This window comes from Pararge aegeria, chromosome Z, assembly GCF_905163445.1.
Source record: "Pararge aegeria chromosome Z, ilParAegt1.1, whole genome shotgun sequence".
Classification (NCBI taxonomy): domain Eukaryota; kingdom Metazoa; phylum Arthropoda; class Insecta; order Lepidoptera; family Nymphalidae; genus Pararge; species Pararge aegeria.
This window is the reverse complement of record NC_053208.1, coordinates 12,264,644-12,288,657: the sequence shown is the minus strand read 5'-3', so window position 1 is coordinate 12,288,657 and position 24,014 is coordinate 12,264,644. Positions and strand designations below refer to the sequence as shown.

At 33.6% G+C, this 24,014-nt stretch overlaps 2 protein-coding genes across 2 annotated transcripts in view; both read left to right on the top strand.

The window, feature by feature from the left end:
- The first annotated feature begins 4,627 nt into the window (after positions 1 to 4,627).
- Positions 4,628 to 10,115, top strand: LOC120636551 (probable NADH dehydrogenase [ubiquinone] 1 alpha subcomplex subunit 12). The gene is made up of 4 exons (XM_039908081.1): positions 4,628 to 4,777; positions 7,165 to 7,290; positions 7,882 to 8,074; positions 10,033 to 10,115. Exons 1-4 carry the CDS (start codon positions 4,664 to 4,666, stop codon positions 10,113 to 10,115), a joined length of 516 nt encoding a protein of 171 aa, XP_039764015.1. The 5' UTR covers positions 4,628 to 4,663.
- A 6,666-nt stretch (positions 10,116 to 16,781) lies between these two features.
- Positions 16,782 to 24,014, top strand: part of LOC120636675 (protein apterous-like) — a 104,327-nt gene continuing 97,094 nt past the window's right edge. Inside the window, exon 1 of the mRNA XM_039908241.1 lies at positions 16,782 to 16,923. Within this exon, the coding sequence (XP_039764175.1) occupies positions 16,888 to 16,923 (36 nt within the window). The 5' untranslated portion in view covers positions 16,782 to 16,887. The remainder of the gene's footprint in view (positions 16,924 to 24,014) is intronic.

The following is a 24,014-nucleotide window of genomic DNA, read 5'->3' as shown; positions in this document are numbered from 1 at the left end:
TAAGCTTACTGCTTATATTAAAACGGCCAGTCCTAGTAACCTAATATCATCCATCACTAAGAATACACAAATAAAGTAAGTATTAATGAAATAAAAATTTATTGTTGTTGTAATTAATATGTTCTTTAATGTTGGAAGGTCCCAATCCCAATGTACCTACTCGGCGGAATATTTATGTTTACCACTTCACTATTATTATTTTCTATGGAATTTGAAATTACATTTTACGGCGCGTATCCTGGTAGTAGAATGCGCGTGATTGACAATGTTCTTTTTTTGAAATTCATACAGATACCACGCATCGAGCAGTAAGAATGTGGCTGTCTGTTGAGTAAACCCTTTGCGCAGAAGGAATCGAAAAAAAACAAAGTGCTATTGTGAAATTCTGAACATCATTATATATCCGTTTGGATGATATTATGGTTATTAGGACATTGCTCACTGTTTTAGAATATTCTATAGACGATTTAAAGCAAGGGAGTAGATAAAGTTGCACCTATTAAATTTTTTGTAAACCCAAATGTATAAGTACTTCCACACAAAGACGTTATATAACAACAGAATATAACGAAAAGTGTAAACCGACGTGGAGATGAGTTTATCGTTGAATTTGTTCTAACAAATTGTAATATGTGTTACAAAATGTCATTCTAGTGTATGACAGAATTTAATCTTTGCGTGGAAGAACAGTTTGATACCTAATTGATGTATAGTTTTGCGTAGTGTTGAACAGTGATTTATGTGTTAAACAAGTTACGTTAATACTAAACATTTCTTTGAATGTTACAATGGTTAAGGCCTGAAGTTATATTATAACAGCAACGATTATTTTGTACCGTATTTGAACGTTGATATGTTCGCATATAATAATTCCCGTTCTTCCAGAGCATATGTGCCAAAACTTGTTGAATTTAATTTAAGGATATTAAATTTAATTTTTTAATATACAATTAACAAAGCAGACCACTTTAATTAAATGTTTGTTATACTTACATATTATTATGTTTTATATTTACATCGAATTTTAGCTACTTAAGAATTAAGTACATAGTTTCTATTCACATTCAATTGTAATACAAATATTTTTTTTTTGGTTTGTCTTTGGACATTATTTTTTGTCAGTACCTTACTATAATGCTTTAAAGAGGATTACACTCAGAATACAGCAATGTACCTGATTGAAGCATTTTTTTTTTTTGAGTTGGAACAGGTCACTCCAACTCCCTATCAGTTTCTTACGTTTCGGTCGCTGAGTGGTGGGCGTTTGTTGCATATCGATCCGTAGAATGCATACCTTTCGTCTTCACCTCAAAAATTTTCTTGCAATATGAAGTCATTCGATCAAAAATTACTAGATATGTTGAGTTGGCACAAAGTGTCTTTTCCAAACTGGAGTACTCCGGTAGACCAGAGGTGCAATTTTTATAACCGCTTCCTGTGTGACTGCTTCCCGCCTTGGTGATATGATAACATTCCAGAGCTTTTCCGCGAATTTCCACATCGCATCAGACTGATTGTAATTTGAAGACCCCAGCCTAATCCGCTATGGTATTTTGTGAAAAACCAAATCAAAAATTCCTTTATCATTATCAACGTACTGGCCGCTATAGGGCTCGGGTCTCCACTCAGAATAAGAAAAGAATTTAGGCCGTAGTCACCATGCTGGCCAAGTGCGGACGTAAAGTCTGAGTTTGACGCTTTTGAAACGTTATAGAAAACTCTCAAATTCCGTCATAGTTAAAGCAACTGATATTTTAATTGCTTGAATTTAAAACGCACATAACTTCGATAAGTTAGAAGTGGGTGCCGTGGATACCTCCGAAAGCGCCTAAGCCCCGACTTGGCTATCACCATTTATATTTCGATAAGTCTTAAAAGCCACTATGTATCATTCATATTTTTTTTCCAATTTTTATCATGTTGATAAGTACGTTCATATATAAGACATAAAATTACTAAAGCTATGACAATTCCAAACGTTTAAGAAGACGCCTACAACGAACGTAGCCGTATTTAAAAGTATTGAATATAACTTACATTGGTGCTGATCCTGTTGTATACAACTCTAAACTAAACTAAATTAGCATGAAATGCTATTCTTTTCACAATGTTTGCCTTGGAAAAGGATAGCACTATTATCAGGCTGGTCTATTTTGTTCAGTTTACAGATTTATTTACTGCAGAATTGGCACAATTATTAAGTATGTGTTCTTTATATAAATAAGATATTGTGATCCTTTTTATTGTTATTCGGAAAATACGCACATTGCGGCTTTCTGCCTAGCAAAGCTGGTTGCAAATTCTTGGTCACTTATTTTTCAGCATATCTAGTAAATTGTTGATTATTATTTAACGAAGATGAAGTCTCTTGGAAATGCATTGTGTTTCGCGCATTTTGAATACACAATATACTGTGGCCACATAGGTATATTTAAGAAGCGCTGGAGTTTTTTGACTAATTTTGTTTCTGTAAGTTTTTTTTAAAATTATAAACTTAGTTATCCTGATCTTGGGAGTTACTATTTTGCTTTTACAGTAAAATAATATGTATATAATGATTTATTTAAGTTACCTATCTCAAAAAGTTTATTATTTTAAATATACTATATTTTTCTTATTACACATCATCGTATTATACTTTACATCACTAGAAAAGTCTGCCATAAAATTGAGTGCTATATTTTTGAAATCTCGTCATTTTTATTCTTATATGTTAATTATTCTACTTACCTATATTGCTATGTGGAGCTAGTATTCCACATAGGCACCGTTATTAGCCAAAGTATCTACATAATGTATTTTGTAAGCTCTTTAATATTTTAATGTCTTTTAGATGATTGTATTGTATAATCTACTTAAATTTTAGTAAGTGTAAAAAAGGTTGGCTTAGAACTCTTAATTTTTTTCCGATTATCTTTTTTGTAACTTGTTGTCTTTGTTGTAAAATAACTTGCCTTACAAGATAAATAACGAATGGATGTAACACAAAATAATTATAATTATTCTTGAATGATAATCAGTAAAATTACCTACCTGTAAACGGGGTGTTGAATAAGCGGGATCGCAGGCGTTTTCGCGGTTGTAAAGATAAATAATACTTTGTCTTCTACTCTCGAATGACACATTCCTAATGACAGATGAGATAGTGCAGTTAAAAGAAGGTGTGTGAACTATTCATCTACGCTTCAGGTAGGTACACGCTGCTGATTGTTCCCGAGCTCATTTCTAACTGACGCCTTGGAATTTTAAAATGTCAAAAATTGCCCGAGGCCAATTATTTTCAAGATGCTGTTCATAGGCTATTATTTATTTCATGAAAATACATAAAATAAATATTAAATTTCAGAAATAAAAATAAACACCTTTTCGATTACTGAAATATGTGTTTTTATTTTTCTTGTAAGGCACAAGTTAAACAAATATTTACAACACATATTACAGTCTTCCTGAGTAAATAATCACTTGGTTCTTTCATTTCATTTATTAAAGTACAATTTGAAACACATTTTCTGTTCTAAGATTAGGCTGTGAAAAACCGGTATTGTGTAACAAGTGATTGTTAGTATATAATAAATTATTATGTTGCTTTTCCTAAACCCTTGTTTTATTTAATATTATAGATAAAAATTAAATAAAAAATTAAAAAGAGCTTTGACGAAATGCCTGCATGTATGTATTCTCTTTAGAAAAATTTTGAAATGGAATAATAATTAATACGAATGAAAAGGTAATAAATAATTAATAATTATTCCTCACAAATTAGGAAGTTATAGGCAAAGGCCAATTGGCCAATGTAGATAAAAACACTACGTTAGATGCGATGTTGTCCTTTTCTTTTAGAAATCTATCGTTAAAATATAATAATTAACCATTTTGTTACAGTAAGTATCGTTAATAAATATAAAATAAAATAAATTCTTCTTAAATTTATTTCATTTTAGTTTTATAAAAATACATACTTTCCCATTTTTCACACCGAGATTCTAAAAAAAACTTGAAAGTACCTTCATACCATGGTATGAAGGTGCTTTAAAGTTTTTTTGCAAACGTGTGTCAAAATGAAATAGATACTCGTATGTATAACGACGGCTGTAGTTTGACCGGAAAAGCAATTAAGCAAATAATTTTCAAATTGTTAGTATTTTGACATTTCAATTCGAAACTCGTAAATAATAGAAACAAACAGTGATAGTACTTTGAAAAATTTAATAAGATATAGGTGAACTTCGTTTTATTTAATACTAGATAGCAAAGAGGATACAAACACTAGCGATAATTTGTCGAAATGATGATGAAAAGGAGCCCGACGATAACATTTTTTATTATTAAAAATCTTGCGTAGTAGTGTTTACTGCTGTTTATTTTTCATTGTTGTTATAGCTTGCTGTTCTGTAAAGCACAAAATAAAAATAAAAATGTCTTTATATGTCAATTTATTTCATTTAAGTCAAGTTAATTTATACAAGCATCGTAATCGAAGTGCATTTAAATATTGTTTTGAAAACAATTTCTTTAAAGATGAAAATCATGAAGCATATGTAGAAAATACTAATTGTAACCAAAGATAAAACAGCTTCTACCCAACAGATAAAAAAAATATATAATCACTTACCTGTCGGTTATCTAGTTGAAATATACTTTATTTTTACAAACCTGTTCAGGTATGGTTTTCAAAGTCTTAGCGCTGGATAAATGGGTCCGATTAATGAAAATCATTTATCAAAATGGTGGACCATTTAGGGCCGTGCTAAGATTGTGGCGGACTGATACACTGAAGGTGAGTCGCTCTTCAAAGTTCAAATTTAAAGACACCAAAGGTTTTTTTAAGTGTAGGTAATGTTTTAATAGCTAAACTATTAAATATTATTTTAAATATTTCCTTTTTTTGTATGGATAGGTATTTTAGACCAAGTTAAATACAAATTACGTATCTTATGCTACAGATCTGGATAAATCGAAGATCCACCTAGTTTTAATTAACTACTGCGTACAGACTGTATTTGGTATCATTCAACAAACTAGATGGCACCGATTCATTGGAGCTTTATATAAGTAGTAGGTAGGTAAGTATAACTTCAAAATAGTAGTTCTGACAGGGGAGGAGGTCAAATGACGAAGTTCTAATCAAGCTCTATGGTAGTTCACGAGTATTCTAAGAGATGTCGCTAATCTATTGTGTTTTAATATATATTAGGGTATTATTTATGATTTATTAGGGTCTTGCTAGTTAGTTTTTGATAATTACTTTTTTTTATTTTTATTTATATGTCAAAATAAAACACACATTCTCGGTGCCCATCTGCAACGATTACGTTAGGTATTAACATAGGAAGGTTAGGTATTCAAATAAAAAAAAACAGCTATGAGAAAAACAAACTGCTCTATTGTAGAACAATAGGAACTAAGTGTTTTTTTGACAGCAACCGCACCTGCTGGTAACTCATGATGCAGTCTAAGATGGCGCTCACCGTTCCGCCAGGGAGGTCGTCAAAAGTAACTTTTAATGGTTATATATAGTAAGTACTAATATAGATAAGTATGAACTTTATTAGACACAGAAGAGTCGGCCATCTAATTTAGATAAATAATATTCTTTTCTTTAAGTTTATGCTTAATGTTATTAATGCCTATTTTTATACAGGCAGATACCAAACGTAAAGTTTTTCCATGGTACTGGGAGTTCCAAATATACAAACCTATTATAATAAAGATGAGCAAATAATATATCTTTTCTTGCTCTTGGAGCTTTAATAACCCACCAAATCATTTGAAACATTCAATCACGTAAATATTGTTAATCGCAATTGCGCGTCCCGAAGAAGCACTCGCGGTTTGCTCTATTTAAAATACTATAAATTCCCCATAACAGATGACTGCAATAATAAAGTGTGGCTTAGCAGCAGCACTATATATCAGTCGAGAGTGCTGGGTAAACAACGTTGACCCTAGTCAGTAAATTGATGGATGCTCGTCTTTGGAAGTTTGAAAAATAAAAAAAAAATCAAAACTCATTTATTTCAAGTAGGCCTTAATATAAGCATTTTTGAAACGTAAAGACTTTTTGTGTGTATCACTCTCAGTATGCACAGATAATTTGGTACCTATCACTCAGTCTCAGCTCCTATGGATGATAAATAATAGTAATAATAGTTGATTCTAAAGCATTTTTTATATGTCAAGAGTACAAAGTTAGATAAGGGTATATTTGCAGTAACGACAATGAATTGCTCTCATTCAACTGAGGCAAGTTCAATTGTTCGTTCAACAAACATGCTCATGAATATCAGTTCGATTTTTAAGTTTGTGATTTTTATTCAATTTTAATTAATGAGCTCCAATGAATCGCAGTAGCCCTTGAACGAACTTCCAACGTGATTGTTATCAAAGTTAAATAAGTAGGTATTCATGGGTTTTTAACCAATGTTCAGTTATACATAAAGCATATACCTATAGGTATTAAAATGGTTTAGAATTAATTAATATCTTATTCCTTTCCCTTAATATACTGTTTTACAAGATAGAAAAATAGAAAAAAGTTATGTAATTCCTTAGTATAATTTGAGCAAGAGGATCTTCATTCTCTATCATCTCTTTATTTAAGAAAGAGACAACTACTGTTATCTACTTAAAGATGATTTCTTTATCTCCTAATCGAACTCAGAACCACCAGCCCGCTCCTTCGTCTATCCTTACGTCAAAGGTTGTCTGGGAGAGACCGCGTTAGCGGTAACACCTTTGAACCACGTTGTCTGAAGTTGAACATTCTTAACTCTAGATCAACGAATCAAGACATCATTGCTGAATAGACGTGTTCAATGAATTGGCTAAGTCTCCTCACCTAACTGAGTACCTTGTTGTTGATCGGTCCACTACAGGGCATGGGTCTCCTCTCAGAAAGATAAGTGTTCATATGCGGTTTGTTAAACTTCACACGCCTTCGTGAACTCTATGGGGAACTCTCGGGAATGCACGTTTCCACACGATGTTTTCCTTAACAAGTTGTACGTACTTAATTCAAAAAATTAATAAACGCATCTTTCTCCGAAACGGTAGAGTCGCGTGCCGGGGATTGAACTCGGTCCCACCAAAAGCTTAACTATTAACCACTTGGCTATCGGCGCTTACACAAAACGAATTCTCAATTACCAATTACTCTGTCCATAGGAAGGAAAGGCTGTCGGTGTAGACAGCTGGGGCAATACATATTACGAAAACCCTTACTATATGATTGCTCGAAGCCGCTGGGTAATTTACAACCCTGCAGTGAAGTTTGAATACGACGCTAGTCAGGTAAAGTGACAGAGGCTTTGATTTTCCGTTTTTAGGTGGAAAACACGCAAAAGGCTGCATTTTTGGAAAAACATCATCGACTCAAGTTTTGATTTACAGGAAGTTTCGTATTTACCCCAAATATCTTCCCTTATTTAAGTCCTAAGATAGTAACCAAACGACTTAATTTTTGATATATAAATAGATAAAACGACGGAGAAGAACATAGGCTACTTTTGGTTCTTGAAATATCGAACTTCAAAGGGAGATTTAAGGGAATTTGGTTGACTTAGTATGTATTAAGTACATGTAAATTATTTGTATTGCAATTCCGTATAGTCTTATTCTCTGAAGGTTAGCACCACGTAATTTGTTCGTTATAATAGTAACCTATAGGTATAGAAATGAAATATGGATCGTTAGTCTCACTTACTGGAGAACAGCTGAACTTAATTGCCGAATCTAGGTCTTAAATATTCGTGGAAGTCCAGGGAAAGTTATATACGGTGAGAAAATATGGAAAAATAAATTGTTTATGTATATTTATTAAGCCTCACGTTATCCAGTAAATGACATTATCAGTGTTGCCTGTATTTTAAATCTGACGATCAGGTAACTGCAGAATGGGCCGGTTGGCTTCACTATAGGACCGATCGAAAGCCGAACGAAGACTGTGCCAAGATCTCTTTCATGTGTTGCCCGTACGTAAATTGTTGGCTGCTACCGCACATGGAGAATACTTCTGGCTCCGATCAAGCCTACTACCCATACAGCACAACTCGAGCATATATACATGTGTGGAATGGTACCTACTTAAGTTATTACTTGATACTTAAGATATTGATTGATTGAATAGAATAATAAATGAATACACTTTTATTATGAATGTATCATCATCATCATCATCATCGTCATCAACCGACTCTACATAGCACGTGTCTCCACTCACAATGAGAAAAAGAGTGAAAGATTGCCTTACGCGCCCTTATGGAGAAGACTCAGGCACGATTTTTTCCTTCACTGTTAAACCACGATATATTTAATTGCATAAAATAAAAAACGCGCATAACTCCGAGAGTTAGATTAAACCCCCGCGAACATCCAAGACTTATTCGAAAAGACTGAAGATCGTACCGCCTGGCGGGCCATAATAAAGTAAGGCTGGGGCATGGTCACGGCGCGGCGCTTCACATGACGTCACGATAAAAAAGATATTTAATCTAATTAATAACATAATAATACAATTTTTTTTAAATATATTTTTACCGTTTACAAAAAATAATAATTAAATATGATTATTAATTATTATCAAGTCCTTCCACTACATTCTAACATATAATAAGTAAAAAAATAAATAAATAAAAAATATCAGAAAGCCTTAAATATCTGGGCCTTGAAGTTCCTATAATTAAAACTAACAAAATTTGTTCTACTAAATTTCAAAATTCAGTATTAATTTATTTCATACTAAGGAAATAATAAATCATGTTATTTCTGTAAACTGCCATTACTCTGTGAAACCCAATACACATGATTCGATAACGTCGCATAGTCGGGTCAGTAACCGCACGATAGGGTTGTGTTTGGCTCGCATTTGCCGAAGTTACATTACAGAGTAGTAACAAGTAGAGTGTCTATGTAAAATATTGAATATTCCGCGAACTATCTCACTATAGTTAAAAAAAAAGTCTTAGAACAAAATTTGTTAGTTTTAATGTAAACAACTACAGGCCGAGAGCTTTCTGGTATTTTGTATTTAACCCTGTATATTTACACAATACACATATCTATACGTCATGTTGAATTAAAAATACGCATAAGCAATATTGGAAGATATTGTGGAATATAGTCTACTAGCTGTTGCCCCACACTTCGTCGGCGTTTGATTTTGTTTTTAGATGTGGCATTAAATTTAATTCTAGTTCTAAAAAAATTTAAAGTATTCAGTATCTCTAGGCCTTAAATGACAGGTTTGCTGCTGTCCACTGAGGAATTCTGTCCCCTATCTCCAACCACAGTTAGGGCAAAATTAAACACATATTATACTCTATAGTACAAAAATAATTGTTGATATCGGTTATAATTTGTCGGAGTTATGGTGTAAAATCGTCAAACACTTTCACCCCCTCTCTTAAAGGAACCGACCTTCATGTCGGGATAAAAAGTAACCTATATTACTTCTAACACTTCCAAGAATATGTGTAAAAAGTTTCATAAGGATCGGTTAAGAAGTTTTTGCGTGAAAGCGTAACAAACAAACTTATATTGACATTTATAATATTAGTAGGTATGTTAAGTCGGAGCTTATCGATAAGAAAGAATACAAAAATAAACTTTTTTTAATAATATTAAGTAAGTATATGTATAAGTATGCTTTTCCAGTGACTTTATCCGCGTCTGTTTATTGTATGTATAGAATTCTGTAGATTGAAGGAAAATGTACGGCTTTGATTTCAGAAGTATGAAATTTTTTCATGACTATCTCGAAATACTGTTTCTCTTTTTCAGTAAAGTACAGTTACAAAATTTCTCCATGTTTAATAGTGAACGTATTCTGTATAAAGAACCTCTTTAAAGTTTACCTGCAACACGAAAAATATAAGTATGGGAACTGAACAACATTATAAGCCAAGGGTTGTGTTGATTGTGTGGGTTGTTCACTGCGCAGATCCACTGTCCATGGTCTGTTAACGTACCATTTAGGTACTAAGTAAGTATATCTAATTGCGTTCTACTACTACATACATACTTATTTCATTTCAGGTAAAAGCTCTTGTGAACCTGCTGAACCGCGTGACAAAGGTCCATGTCCAACACGTGCTGCATGTGATCCATGTAAAAAATGATACTGATTAATTTAATAAAGTTTTAAAAAAAATATTAATTTTTATTTGCCATCCCGTGAGCGTCATGCAGTGGCGTGCACTTCATACAAGCACAAGAGCACTGCCTACACTAAGATTGTTGTATGTCTCATAAAGGAGAAGAGCATTTCCATTTAATGCCATCTTTCTTCTTTATGCATACCCTGGTCAAAAACCCTGCGCACGCCTCTGGCGTCATGACGCCCTTTTATATTATCTCCACTAAGAGGGAAGGCCTGTTTCTATCAGTCAGATATTAAGGATAAAGGTTAATTGATACATATACACTCTGAACTCAATTGGTACTTATTTTTACTATAAGACTATTAGGAACCTATGATCAGATATTTTCAGGGATACCCACTTCTTCCGTCAAGAGTTGGAGAAACCCGAAATTCTGCAGTAATAACAGGATATATATCGTAATAACCGTCTATTCCCCGGGGCCCCGGAAAAAATTGGTCCCTGCGAGGAAAACAATACTGCCGAATAAAAAAGAAAAATTACGGGTTGCACTCCGGTTGTGCCGACAATGCCGTAATTATTAGAAACTTTAAAAATCCTTTAATTTATGAAATATCGTTAACAATTTTGACAACTCTTGTATCATCGTCTTTGTTATTAAAATTATTACAAACTACAAGAAAAACTACAGGTTCATGGCAAAAAAATTGGAAATAATAAATTTTGATTTGAAGTTGTTTAAATATCTCGTGAAACCGCATCAATAGTACTTTTATATCTCGTTGTGCTAATATTGCGTTGATTGGACATAGTAAAATAAAATTCTTTATTCAAAGATTCAAATAGCTGCGTCTCGTAACGGTGTCTCGGTTCCAGAGATTATCTGGACTACTAAAGAAGTTTTCACTTTAAAAATATATCGAGCCGAAATATTTGTAATAATTACTACTAAATTAATTAATGCACGATCCGTAGTTGACGCGCTGGTTATATCGCATGATACGGCCCCCGAACACGTAAGTCCGCTACCTCCTTAGATTAAATCAAGGGCTAACTTGTGAAATAAATATAATGCTATCAATCGCAACAATAAGCAGACCGGTAATTTTCGAGATTACCGCGATCAAACATACAAAATAACGCTTCGTTTCAAATATTAATAAAGTTAGTGTTGCAAGAACACTATAATAAAGTAAATACAATAAAATGCGAGTTATGTTATAGGGAGTCGCAGGCGAAGATATGCTTGGCAATCAACATTTTTTTGTATTGTACACTAGGTACGTAAGTACAATTAATTAAAGGAACAATTATAATCGATATTCTAGTTTTAAAGTTTTTGTATAGGCGGGTTTCCTTTTTATATAATAATTTTATTCCCGCCACTTAACATTGCGTACCAACTTTAATAGTAAAAAAATAACCCTTGTGTTGTCTGTCTATCCATATATTTTTATTTTCGAAGGTATATACCTCCGAATCATCATTGGCAGCCTACTGCTGGACACAGACGTCCTTCGGTTTAACGTGCTCTCTGAGGCACGACCAATGTCCTAACGCCGGGCTGGTATCTGAACTGGTACTGACTGTTTTTTATAAGATAAAAACAATAAAAAGATACCTACCCAACAATTGTTAGGCTTGACCCTGGATTCGATTTTATATAATTATATCGATTTAAACAAAATATGTGTAGCTACGAATAGACAATAATACAGTAACTAGCTGGTGTCTGCGACTTCATCCGCGTTTGTTTTGGGTTTTTAAAAATCCTTCGGGAACCCTTTAAAATGTTATAAAGCTACATACTGAAGGTACTGTAAATTTCTTAAAGATCAATGGTTGCACCAAATTTAAAAATAGAACTGTAACGAGTCGAATTCTATGCATTGAAGATAATTTGACCATTTTTTTGGAGGGCACTCTATAATCGATGCTGAAGCCAAAACTGTAATATTTAATTTATGTCTGTCTATCTGTCTGTTGGTATATTGGCTGCGCATCACGCGAAAACTACCGCATGGACAAATGCAACTTTGCATGCTTTGCTTTGAGTTTACACTACAAGGTACTTAGGACATAGGATAGGTACTTTTTATTCCGTGAAAGACGATTTTGTACCATAGCACTGTTAAACGATTTAAATAATTACTTTTGTATTAGATTGGTTGTAATTGAAGTTTAGTTCTGTCCAAATTTCGTGTAGATCTGATGAATATGATTGAAGATAACTCCTCAGCGAGCAGTAGCAAACGTCTCATTTAAGGATTATTGATACTGAATACGTAAAGTGTTTCCATATAAGTATTTAGTATCGTTTTTGACGTGACAACGTCTTATAAATTGGTTTGCCGGGTGACACTTCAAGAAACTGCGTTACGCTCCGCTCACGTTATGCGCTCACAATGAGAGCGAGTGAGAGGCACGCGCCCGCCTAAGAGCGAGAGAGACAGACATAAAAAGTGAAAGGCACGCGTCCCTTTGTAGTAAACGCTGTTTCATTGTACGCAAATGTATTGCAAGTTATTGTATGTATATTTGTATATAAATACGTATGTATGTGTAAAGGTAAAAATAAAATTTTGTTAATATGAAATTCAGTGCGAGATTCTTTGTATAAATTAATGTTTTAAATATAATTCTTTGTATAAATAAATGTTTTAAATTGTTACTATTATTTCATCCTTCTTCCTACTATACGAATGAATATTCACATTAAAATTATTTTACCACTCAAAGTCGTTGTCACGTAAAACTTTCGCCCGTATACCGTCTTTACAGGCAACCAATTTTATTTTCTATTGCTAGTGTTGTTTTTTTAAGACTTAATATTAGAATCATTTATTTGGTTAACCAAGCGTACGAATCATTTAACAATCCGATTTCGGTTCTTTCTTAGACGATTAGTATTCTTTGTTAGTGATAAGAGCTGAGACTGATTGATACCAAATTATCTTTTAAAATTTCAAAGTGAATGTAAATGTTAATGTGAAGTAATTGGATGGGTACCACCCGTCCTTTTACTGACTTTCGACTAATATGTAGTGCTACCACACATTATTTGAATTAATTTGGTATCATCATCATCATATCCATTTACCGGCCCGCTACAGGGTACGGAGGAGATCCCACAATGAGAAGTGGTTAAGGCCGTAGTCTACCTCGCTGGCCCAGCTGATTGGTGGACTTTACGCAACTTTCAAAAAAAAAAAAACCAAATTCCTTTATTTCAAGTAGGCCTAATTTATAAGCACTTATTTACTTTGGCTTTGTGAACATTATGGAGAACTCTCAGGCATGCAGGTTTCCTCACCATGTTTGCCATCATCAAGTGATATTCGAAATCGCCCTTGCGAAAGTGAAGACGAAGTCCTACCCACTGGGCTATAACAGTTTAAATTGCTTTACGCTGTAATTTGTAATACGGAATTTAAATTAATTTAAATATGCCGAGGCTGGACTGGCTCCCCGGGACGGTCATCTGCGGTTTGCAATGGCCGATTGGCGCAGTGGGCAGCGACCCTACTTTCTGAGTCCAAGGCCGTGGGTTCGATTCCCACAACTGGACAATATTTGTGTGATGAACATGTTTTTTTTTCAGTGTCTGGGTGTATTATTCATAAAAATTATTTATCAGTACCAATAACACAAGCTACTTTGTGACTAGATGGCGATGTGTGTATTGTCGTAGCATATTAATTAATTTATTTATTAATGTTCCAAAAGCAAAATCAGATTAATAGTCCCCACCTCAGTTGTTTGTTTACATATTTTGTTACATCTCCATCTTTTATATCGATACTTAATATCATAGGTTTGTATATTTGGCACCAGTAAGATTGAAAAAATCTTTACGTTAGGTATCTGATTTATTGAGGAAGGTGTCAGACTGTCAGACTAAGTATGTAGCGTCCCGTACGTTGCTCGAGCGACGCCACAGGGCTCAGGTACTTTATTATAGTACTAGCGGACCACAGCGCCATCTGTCGGGCTGATTTGTGAATCTAAACCATCCAGGGTGCCACCCAAACGCATACTAAAAAAATCATTCAAATCGGTCCAGCCGTTTAGGAGGAGTTCAGTGACATACACACGCACACAAGAAATATATAAATAAAGATAAGTATAGATGAACTTAACTACCAGAAGAATGTAACTTAACTTCTATCTCATTTACTTACTCCCTTTCATTATGAGATTCAAATGAAATCTATTCCACTTGATTATTTTTTCTTTTATACAAATCTTCCCCCTGACTACAGGCTGTTTTTTTATTTATAATATTATGGATTACTGAAAAGAAAAAATAGCTTTGATGTGAATTGACTATGAGATGATTATAAAAAAAAAATACCCGCCTAAGTTTTTGGTTGGCTCCTTTTAGACCAGAGCGCGTTTGAAACCCTCGTAGCCTTTGGTTTTCTGTTTCTGTTTCTGTTTCTGTTTCTGTGTCTGTTTCTGTTTCTGTTTTTGTTTTTGTTTTTGTTACTATATGCGAACTAATAATTGCAATGGCCTGTTACAGTTCACTGCTTGACTAAAGGCCTATCCCAACGGGAGTGTTTGTCCATATAATCACCACACCGGGCAGACGCGTTGGTGATCATAGCAGATCTAGAAGTAGGATAGAGGACGCAGTTGCGCGTTCTCCGTTATTTTCTTTTACCCGCCTCGTACGATACCCGTAGAAAGATAGGGGGGGGGGTGGGATTTTATTCCACTACATGTTAGCCCTTGAATGCAATCTGTCTTAATGAACATTAATCTTTTACAGTGTCTGGTTGTTTTTATGTATATTATAAGTATTTATGTATATTATTCATAAATCTTAGTAGGTTACCATAAGCAAGCCACGCTTACTATTATTACTATTATTATATTATACCTCTAACTAGTTTCTACGAGACATCACATCGGTACGCTAAATCGATTGGCGGCACGTCTTTGTCTGTAGGTTGGTAATTAGCCACGACCGAAGCCTCCAACCTCCCTGAAAGAATGCCGATTGAGGTTTATATTATTATTTTAGCATATTTGTAGGTAGGTTCGGAAAAAGGAAAAAAGGGTTATCCTCCTTTTTTCTAAAAAAAACATAACCTTATAATGGCAGTCTGATAAAAAGTAGGAAAACGCTCCCTGCAAAGCGCTTAGCGTGTAGCACTTCATATCACCTACGCTTTACGTTACAAATATCGTGAGTAAAAAATGCCTCAATCAATAAAAGGACCGCTCGCACCAAATTATTAACTTGCGCTGAATAGCTAAACTGTGATTAACTTTCACATTAGTATAACTCTACTCTATTTTTTAACCTTTCTTATTACTTACAATATTCTCAATACTTTCTAGGTAGCTATAAAACCTTTTAAAATAGAAAAAAAAACCAATACGTTAATGTTTTTTAGATATATGAATATACCTACTATGTTTTTTTTTATTTTTATTTATTTAGTATAAAAGATTAAAATTACCATGAAACACACATGACAGAAGATGCAAAAGGATAACTTATCTCTTAAGAGATTTCTTCCAGATGGCCTATTTTAATATTTTTAAAATATAAGTACTTTAAATTGAGACGCAACCAAAACATCGTTTATAAAGTAATACAAGTAAGAAAAAATGGTCTATAAGGACTATGAGTGGTGAAATTAAATTTTCGACCTCATAAATTTAATAACGTGAGTGAAAATGCCACAATCAATACAAGGGCCGCTCGCACCAAACCTTTAACTTGCTCAGAATAGTTAAACTGAGATTAACATTAACGAAGTATATTTTTTTATTTTTATTTATTATTTACAGAATGTTGGGCATTATTAAATATTCAGACGTCATTCTCCTTTAACCAATCAAAAAATTATACCAGAGAGCTAGAGATACAGATGGAAATAAAACCTTGACTAAAATAATATTTCACAATTTTTTATTATCACTAAATTTCAGTTCTGACGATGGGTATTTAATCAAGTCTCAGTAAGAGTGAAGAATGTAGGAAGATTATTTGCGTGGATTAAATACTTCGCGCTCTAAATAAACCGCACTCAACTAACGATCCGTAAAAAGTATATATATAATTGACTAGCTGTGCACGCGGCGTCGCCTACTATTTTATATATTTTCAAAATTCTTTGGGAACTGTTAATTTATACAAAAGTATTCTATTCCTCTCTCCATGATGTAAGTAAGCTATCACTATAAAAAAATCCGCCGTGACCATAAATATCTGTGAAGCCACACACAGAGGTAGCAAAGGATAGTTTTAACTTTACCCGGGCAGTTTTTGTATTTAAAAACTATTGTATGTCCATCTACAAACTCCAAGCTATAACATATGACATAATATTAAAATGGTAACATGCGAATATACAAACAGACAGACACACTTTCGCATTTATAATATTAGAACGTATGGACTAAAAGAACACTGCGAATATTCGATAGCACAGACTAAAACTATTACGAGAGAGGGCCATTTGAGCGCAATTCGTAACTTTGCAAAAAAAAGTTGCGTCAAAAATTCAATAACAACTTTTGTGAAACAAAAAAAAACAGTCGGCCCGTGTCCTCAAGTTCTCAATCTCATCGACCAGCGGGCGGGGCCAGGGGCGGAGCCAGGCCTCCTCCCGACCGGAGTCAGGGCCCAGGGTGCAAGCGCATCCGCAGTCGCTTGTCCGACGCGACGCGCCGTGCACGTTGTCATGCCCCGCGGGCCGTGTGTGAGTGCCAAAGTGTAGTGGGGCAGAGGCCCATACGTTCGAAAATAGAAAACGGAAAAATTGACCCCCAGATGGGAGTGTACGAAGAGAGGGGGGCGATGCACTGGGTAAGGATACGTGTGTTTTAAACTTTTCGCAACTTTTGCCGGGCTTTTCAATAAACTCCTGCACATCCCTAACTTTTTTTTCACGTGCGGAAAAGTTTATTTTATTTTTTATTTTATTTTAGCTGCTCTCCCCTTGCTTGTTCCATTGGCTAGCTCGCTACATTTGGCACTGACATTACAATATTATGTATTTGGTAGGTTTGACTATCCGTTTTTTTTTTTTTATTATTCGTAACCATGATAGGTGTCAGTTTCATTACATCTAAGTTATTATATTTGGAGACTTGATATGATAAGGCATACTTACCAATTTAACGGTAAAATATAACTGTGCCGTATTAAATTGTTTAATACCTGTGCTCTACCGTATGTGAGTATACGTGGAGGTATAGTTGATTTTGTTCATGCGCAGAGCAGGCGCACAATATTAGGTTTTTTAAAGAAAATAAACCTACCCATTGTGTAAATAATTTCTATTATGGTTCTTTTGTGGTTTGGGGCTAAATAAATTTTATGATTATCATTTATACTATGTACGGTAGGTACATAGCTACATGTACACTGGAAAATAAATTAGCAAATGATTCGGTTATAATTCTTTATTTTTAGCATTTTCCTACCGCTAAGCGGGTATTTCCTACGGGTAGCTATCAAGCCAAAATTTTTAAATCTTTCATTGTATGTAGGGCAAATAAAATTATTTTGAAATTGTACAGAAATGACATAGTTTCCGTGGCGATTAGCCGACGGTCCTGTTTAGGCATTATTACTACTGTAATAATTGTTAACCCTGACTAGATAAGTGTAATTGCGTATTTGCATAGAATAAATATTATATAGTACTAACGTACCTACTTACATTAGATAACGAGAGTGCGCTTTAATTTAATACAATATGATTTTTGATGTGATATATCTAATACTGTACCGGCTGATGGCGTGGCAGCGCACAGTGGGCGTAAAATCGAGTTTCCTTTGGATTTGGATGCAATTTAGGTTACTTTATATTGGGGGGGTTTTTTTTTAAATATTTTTTTTATTATTTGTCTATGATTTTTTTTAATCATGCCACTTTTATTTCCTTTAATCACAGCCCTTCATGCGTATTATGTAGGCATCCGGCAACGGCTCTATTTTTAATAGGTAGATAGTTAATTACATTTTTAAACATTTAATAGACATTAAATTTATTTTATTATATATATTATATTTTTATTCTTATGAGTTACGGTACATAATTTCACTATATATATTTCGTAAAGTATTTTTTTTGAAAAAAAAAAATGTATTTGAACATCCTTAACATAACCTAGCTAGGAGTAAAAAAGGTAAATAAGTGTTTAATTTGACGTTTGTTTTAGAAAATAATCGGTGTAGATTTATTAAATTACTTACTACCTACCTATATTGTTTACGTACCTTGCATTTATAGCTACAATAGTTTGAAAACTTTTATAAATATTGAGATAACTTATGATTTGATCGCTGATTATCGTTGAAATCTTTGTAAGGTTGATATCGTCCCGATACCTTCCAAGCTATTTTGCGTTGCGCTACTATGCCGTGTGATGGGTTTAATATTACTGTCTTAACTTTAACAAGTTGTCCCGCTTCCATCTTGGTTGGACTGCATCATAATCTGCATAGTTTTAAATAAAGTACTCTTAAATGGATTTTAAGAATTTTGAAAAATCCTTTCAGGTTTCTAGATTTGGACTAGTTTAGGACATAATAGTTTATAAAGGCATAACTTTTAACGTACCTTTTCTACCTATTACAAATCTGTTCTTGTTAAATAAACTGGAATTTAAATACAAAGTAGGTATATAAGTAACTCTCCAATATAGATATTCGACATTCATTTATTTCAAGTATGCCTAGTGCACTTTTGAAACATGTCTGCTTGTTTGTAGTGAATCCACCATTTCCCGGGGAAGAAGCTGGCGAGAAACTCAGCGGCTTTTCCAACATATTTTTACAGTTTAACAATTCATTTAATTTTTCTATACCTATTTTGCGAGATAAAAGCGGAGCAGCCTGATTCCAAGCAAACTTGACATTGAAATTCATTGATTGTACAGATCGTTTATTAAAGTATTTTTAAACATTGTTTAAACGTTGTTATTTAATTTCGTTTATTATTTTTCTGAAATAAATACTTCTTTATGTTACTGGCGCCGTGTTAAGGGTAGTGGGTAGATGCGTAGGCGGTAAATGAACTGAGCCCATCGACCGACAGAGTTAGTTACTTATGAGGCAATACAACCTATTCATTACGTTACATGTAACTATATATATTATCGTATAACATAGCGTTTATAATATTGGGTACGGTATTTTATTTCTATTATTATACTTTGTAGGTACGTTAAACATTAATTTGGTAGGCACCGATGATTATGTATACCTACTTTATTTTCTTTGGTTGATCGTATCTTTTTGTCTTATTTAACATTATTACGCACCTCGAAGAAGGTCTTAGAGCTCGGGGAGATTTTATAGTATTAATTGATGGACCGAAACAGATGACCCACCTGATGGTAAGTGGATAACCATCGACTTTAAACCGAGCAACACTTTACAAGGACCTCGTAATTAAGTCTCATGAGCCTGTTATTACACAGGCAGCCACGCCCTTGAGATCAGAACACAGCATTGCAACAATGCTGCTTAGCGGCAGAAATAAGCATGTAGTAGTGTGTAGTGTGTGATAGTAGGTACTTCCCCGAACGAGCTCTGTCACAAAAAGCTCTACTACTACAGGTGTAGATATTATCTGTTCCCAATAGTGTCGATAGTAGTAGATACACTCTTGTATCTATAGATAAATACCCATGTTTGTCAGTGTGTCTTTTGAATTCAGTTGGTATTAAAGGCCTTAATACATTTTTAGTTGAAAATTCAAATGGCAATGGGTGCTGCGAAAATTCAAACACCTAATCTTTTGAGGGTCCTAAAAACCAAAAAAAACCGTTTGTTTAGAATCCACTTTTGAATCACTGAAAAACCTCTTATAAGCTGAAATTTACAGTTAGTTGGAGAAGAAGAGCACATATAATATAAAATCATGTTTAACATTGCTACAAAAATTGCATAAAGCTATTTAAAGCTAAGACAGTTCATGCAACAATTGAGCGCCAGCAATATCAAAACAATTTTAAGTTATAAGTAACTACAGCACTTAATCCCTCTTTTCAGCCGAGTGTTGGGACGTTAATATACTGAAGATAATGAAATAGGTATAGCAAGTTAGCTGGTGGTAGTTTCTATAAATAAAATAATAATAAACATACTACAACAATACACACATCGCCATTTGGCCCGAAAGTAAGCGTAGCTAGTAAGATAGCTGATAAATATTTTTTATCTATATAATACACATGAATAAATATAATATACAGACACTGAAAAGTATTCATGTTCATCAAACAAACATTCTTCCTGTTGTGGGAACCGAACCCACGGTCTTGGTCGCAGAAAGCAGGGTCGCTGCCTACCACGCCAACCGTCCTGCCAACTATCTGATCTCTGCTTATAAGGTTAGCTTTCTGTGTTCTAATGGTTGTGATCTTTCCATATACAGCCATTAACACTCAGACAATCGGAATATAATTACTGACAACGTCATCTCTCAAGACAAGGGATTAAAAATCACGGAAGGGCTAACTCCACCTTCTTGAATGCAGACCTAAGTAATCACTTTTAGACGCCCCTGACATTTTATTGTCGCAGAAGCCGAGGTTCACCCTGTTGATGTTAGACTTGACACTCTTAGGCAGAATGTGTGTTTACCTATTACTTTGGTAGGGCTCAAATCTGGGTTGAACATCTGAAGCTTGCAACCCCAACCTGTGTCGTTCTTAAAACTGAGTGTTAACAGTTCCACACAGTCTGATAAAAACGAATCATAGGTAATGCAGTGTTGAAGTACAATAATGTGCCGAGATAAAAAAACTAAGTGTCGCTAGCTTATAAACAATAAATAAATATTGTGTTCATTTGGGCACCCACATAGAATACATACAAAAAAAAACACTTGCTAGAAGTGAAATTTTTCTTACATTATTTGTTCGTCAGAAAATGCATAAGGAAAGGTTCGAAAAAATTTGATAATAACTCAGCCATAATAGTATTTATGAAGTTGATTTTAAGCAAAGGCTCACTATTAAAAATTCTGATTCATTTATAGTATTTTTTTCTAAAATATACAGAAAAATTAAAACTGAAATCATCTCTTTAAAGTTCCACGAGAAATGGATAAATGTTTTACAATATGTGGAATACTCACCGCTCGTGTTTATTTAAAAATAAAATCGCAGTTAACGAAATTACATATTAGTGTACAATTTCAGTTGGTATTGTTTTGTTTTTCATAAATGGATGTTGTAGATCATTTGACTGAAATTGAAATAACTCTACAATTTTATTATAAAAATTTGAATGATTTAAATGATCGATAATGACTTTTGATTACATGATTTGCAGGTATTTGGGCTCAGTCATATAAGTTAAAATTTTACGTCACGCTATCATAATTATTATATTTAAAGAGTTGAATTTTAAATAATCTGTGAATCAAAAAATAATGGTTTTGGAATTTAATCTATATATATATAATGAAAATGGTCTTCGTTTGAGGCTCAATCACGCCTAAACCACTGATCGTATCGACATGAAACTACCACCATTCGATGCGAAATTTTTCCTAGATGGTTTATTATGGCTATCTATTTTTTGAATTCCAACATTCCTTCATTTTTTTATTGCTGTTTTACTTTTATGAACATTTATCCCGCTAATAAAAACAAAAGATAAGCATTTTCTCTTGATTCTTTTGTTTTCATGGATTTCAACAGAGTGTATTAAACGGATTATGGTTTTTTACATTCAGCTAAGAATCTACTCACGATAGTGGAGAACGGCTGAACCAATTGGGCCTTTTTTTTATCTTCAGAATTGTCAGGAGAAAGTTTTGTATGTAAGAAAATTTTAAAAAAGCCCGATAAAAAGTTAAAAATTTCGATGATAATCGAAGAATTCCCATCTATATAGTCACTCACCACGAAATCTCGGGAACCATAAGACTTAGAAACGTTATGTAAAAATGATTTATGAACAAATTTTACGATATCCCACCCCAAAGAAGATTGCGGGGGCGTTAACAATGAAAATTTTCAATTTCCAAGCGATAGCTCCTATAGACTCCAAATGTAGTGAGAGTGTTCTATATGTAATATAAAAATTATCTTCGAGCGGATTTTACAATGAATCACCTCCAATACGCTTCGCGGGGGTGGGTGTTAAGTGTTAACAATAAAAAATTTCAATTTCGAAATATAGCTTCTAAAAATTCTAAATATGGTAGGAATCTTTTATTATTCACATAAAGAACATCTCAAAATGGATTTCAATAAAGTCTACTTCCGACAGGAATTGCGGGGGTGGGTGTTAAAATCTAAAATTTTTATTTCTAACCTGTAACTTCTACAGACTCCAAATTTGGTGGGGATCTTCGTGTATGTAGGGATATTCGTGTATTTCCTTAAACAATCGTCTTTTTGGCAGCGGAGAAAAAGTCATTGAGAGGTTTCAAAAACTTAACTTTACATGCAGCTATCCAATCAACGGACTAAGAATTTTACATTCATTTTACTTTTGCAGACTACATAACCAACGAATACTTTTATTGCGAGATCGCGGAAATGTAACAGATTAAAATGAATGCATTTTCCAAGCACATGAGATGTGGAAAAGAGATTTAGTTACTTATTCCAATAGAATTCATAAAAAACATGCACAATTAATTTTCTATAAAAAATTGATGTCACGGAGAAAATTTTAGTTAACAGAAAATTCGGCGCACTTGAACCTAGACAGATTTCAACTTCACATATGAGACTTGCAATGACTTTAACTTAAACTTTCAATGCTCATTTCAAATTTTTTTCTTCATGTCAATTATTATTAATTTTTGGAAGAAAGGCACGGAAATGTTATAATGATTGCACATTGAAAGTTACAATGAATATTAGTGAGAAAAATCACCTGGATGAAAGATACAGGCTAAATCGATGGAATTTGGAATTTAAGTAAGTCTAAACAATATCGATGCTTACAGTTCTATCCGCGGGGCCTATTTATGTTCATACAAAAATAAAAAAAAAGGAGAATAATAAAAATATGAAAAAAATAAATAAAAATGAAACATAAAATGTAATTTATTTCCTTTTTCAATTCGCCTAGCGAAGCGGGCGGGAAACGGCTAGTTATTTATAAAAGAAGTTTAACGAAAAGTTGCTGAAATAACGAAATAAATACTTATACAAAGCGTCGCTTATATCAGTGTATCATTGGACGACTTTACAAAGCCGTTTACATTATAAATCGACGTCGGGAATAAAAAGTTTATTTTGCTCAACAGTTAGTCTTAGAAATACCTTAGTGTAATGTTTCATATTATTGTCTACGCCAATACATTGCTTAGAGTCAGAGGGAGCAGTGTTTCTTTTAATACCGAGACTTGCGATTAAATGAGTGATGCTTATTCCGTAAGAATTGTGATTAAAAGAATTATGTACAACTTTCAACAACGTCAACGTGCTACGATTTATAACGTCATCACTCATCATCGTCCTAATCATCATGAGTCTATTACAGCCCCAATGCTAAGCATAGGTCCCCTCTCTCATTGGAGAGTAGGATTAAGAGTTAAAATCGACCAGGCTGCTCCAAATAGGTGTTATTATCACATCATACAAAAACACGCAGGCATGTTCTTAGACTAAGTTGGTATACCTAGTATAGGTATAGGCGCACGATAAACAAGCGTTAAAATTAGTTTTTGTGAAAGTCTTATTATCAAAAATGTTATTTATTGCATGTACAAAGATAAAGTGCCGCATATTTATTTTAGTACCTAAGTAGGTGTGTTACCTCTTTGTTAAAATATTCAAATTTTTAATTTTTTAGCGTCGGAGTTTCGCACCAACGAGTGTAATATAGACGTATGCAAATGACTGTTTTGATATATCGTTGTAAAATTGTCATTAAGTTTTTAGCAAGTAGCGTCAATAAAATTTAATATCATACGC

Excerpts from the sequence above, each read along its gene's own strand:
- LOC120636551 (XM_039908081.1), top strand. The coding sequence starts at position 4,664 with ATGGTTTTCAAAGTCTTAGCGCTGGATAAATGGGTCCGATTAATGAAA. Across the intron at positions 4,778-7,164 it reads GGCGGACTGATACACTGAAG|GAAGGAAAGGCTGTCGGTGT; the intron begins GTGAGTCGCTCT and ends CTCTGTCCATAG. Across the intron at positions 8,075-10,032 it reads ATATATACATGTGTGGAATG|GTAAAAGCTCTTGTGAACCT; the intron begins GTACCTACTTAA and ends ATTTCATTTCAG.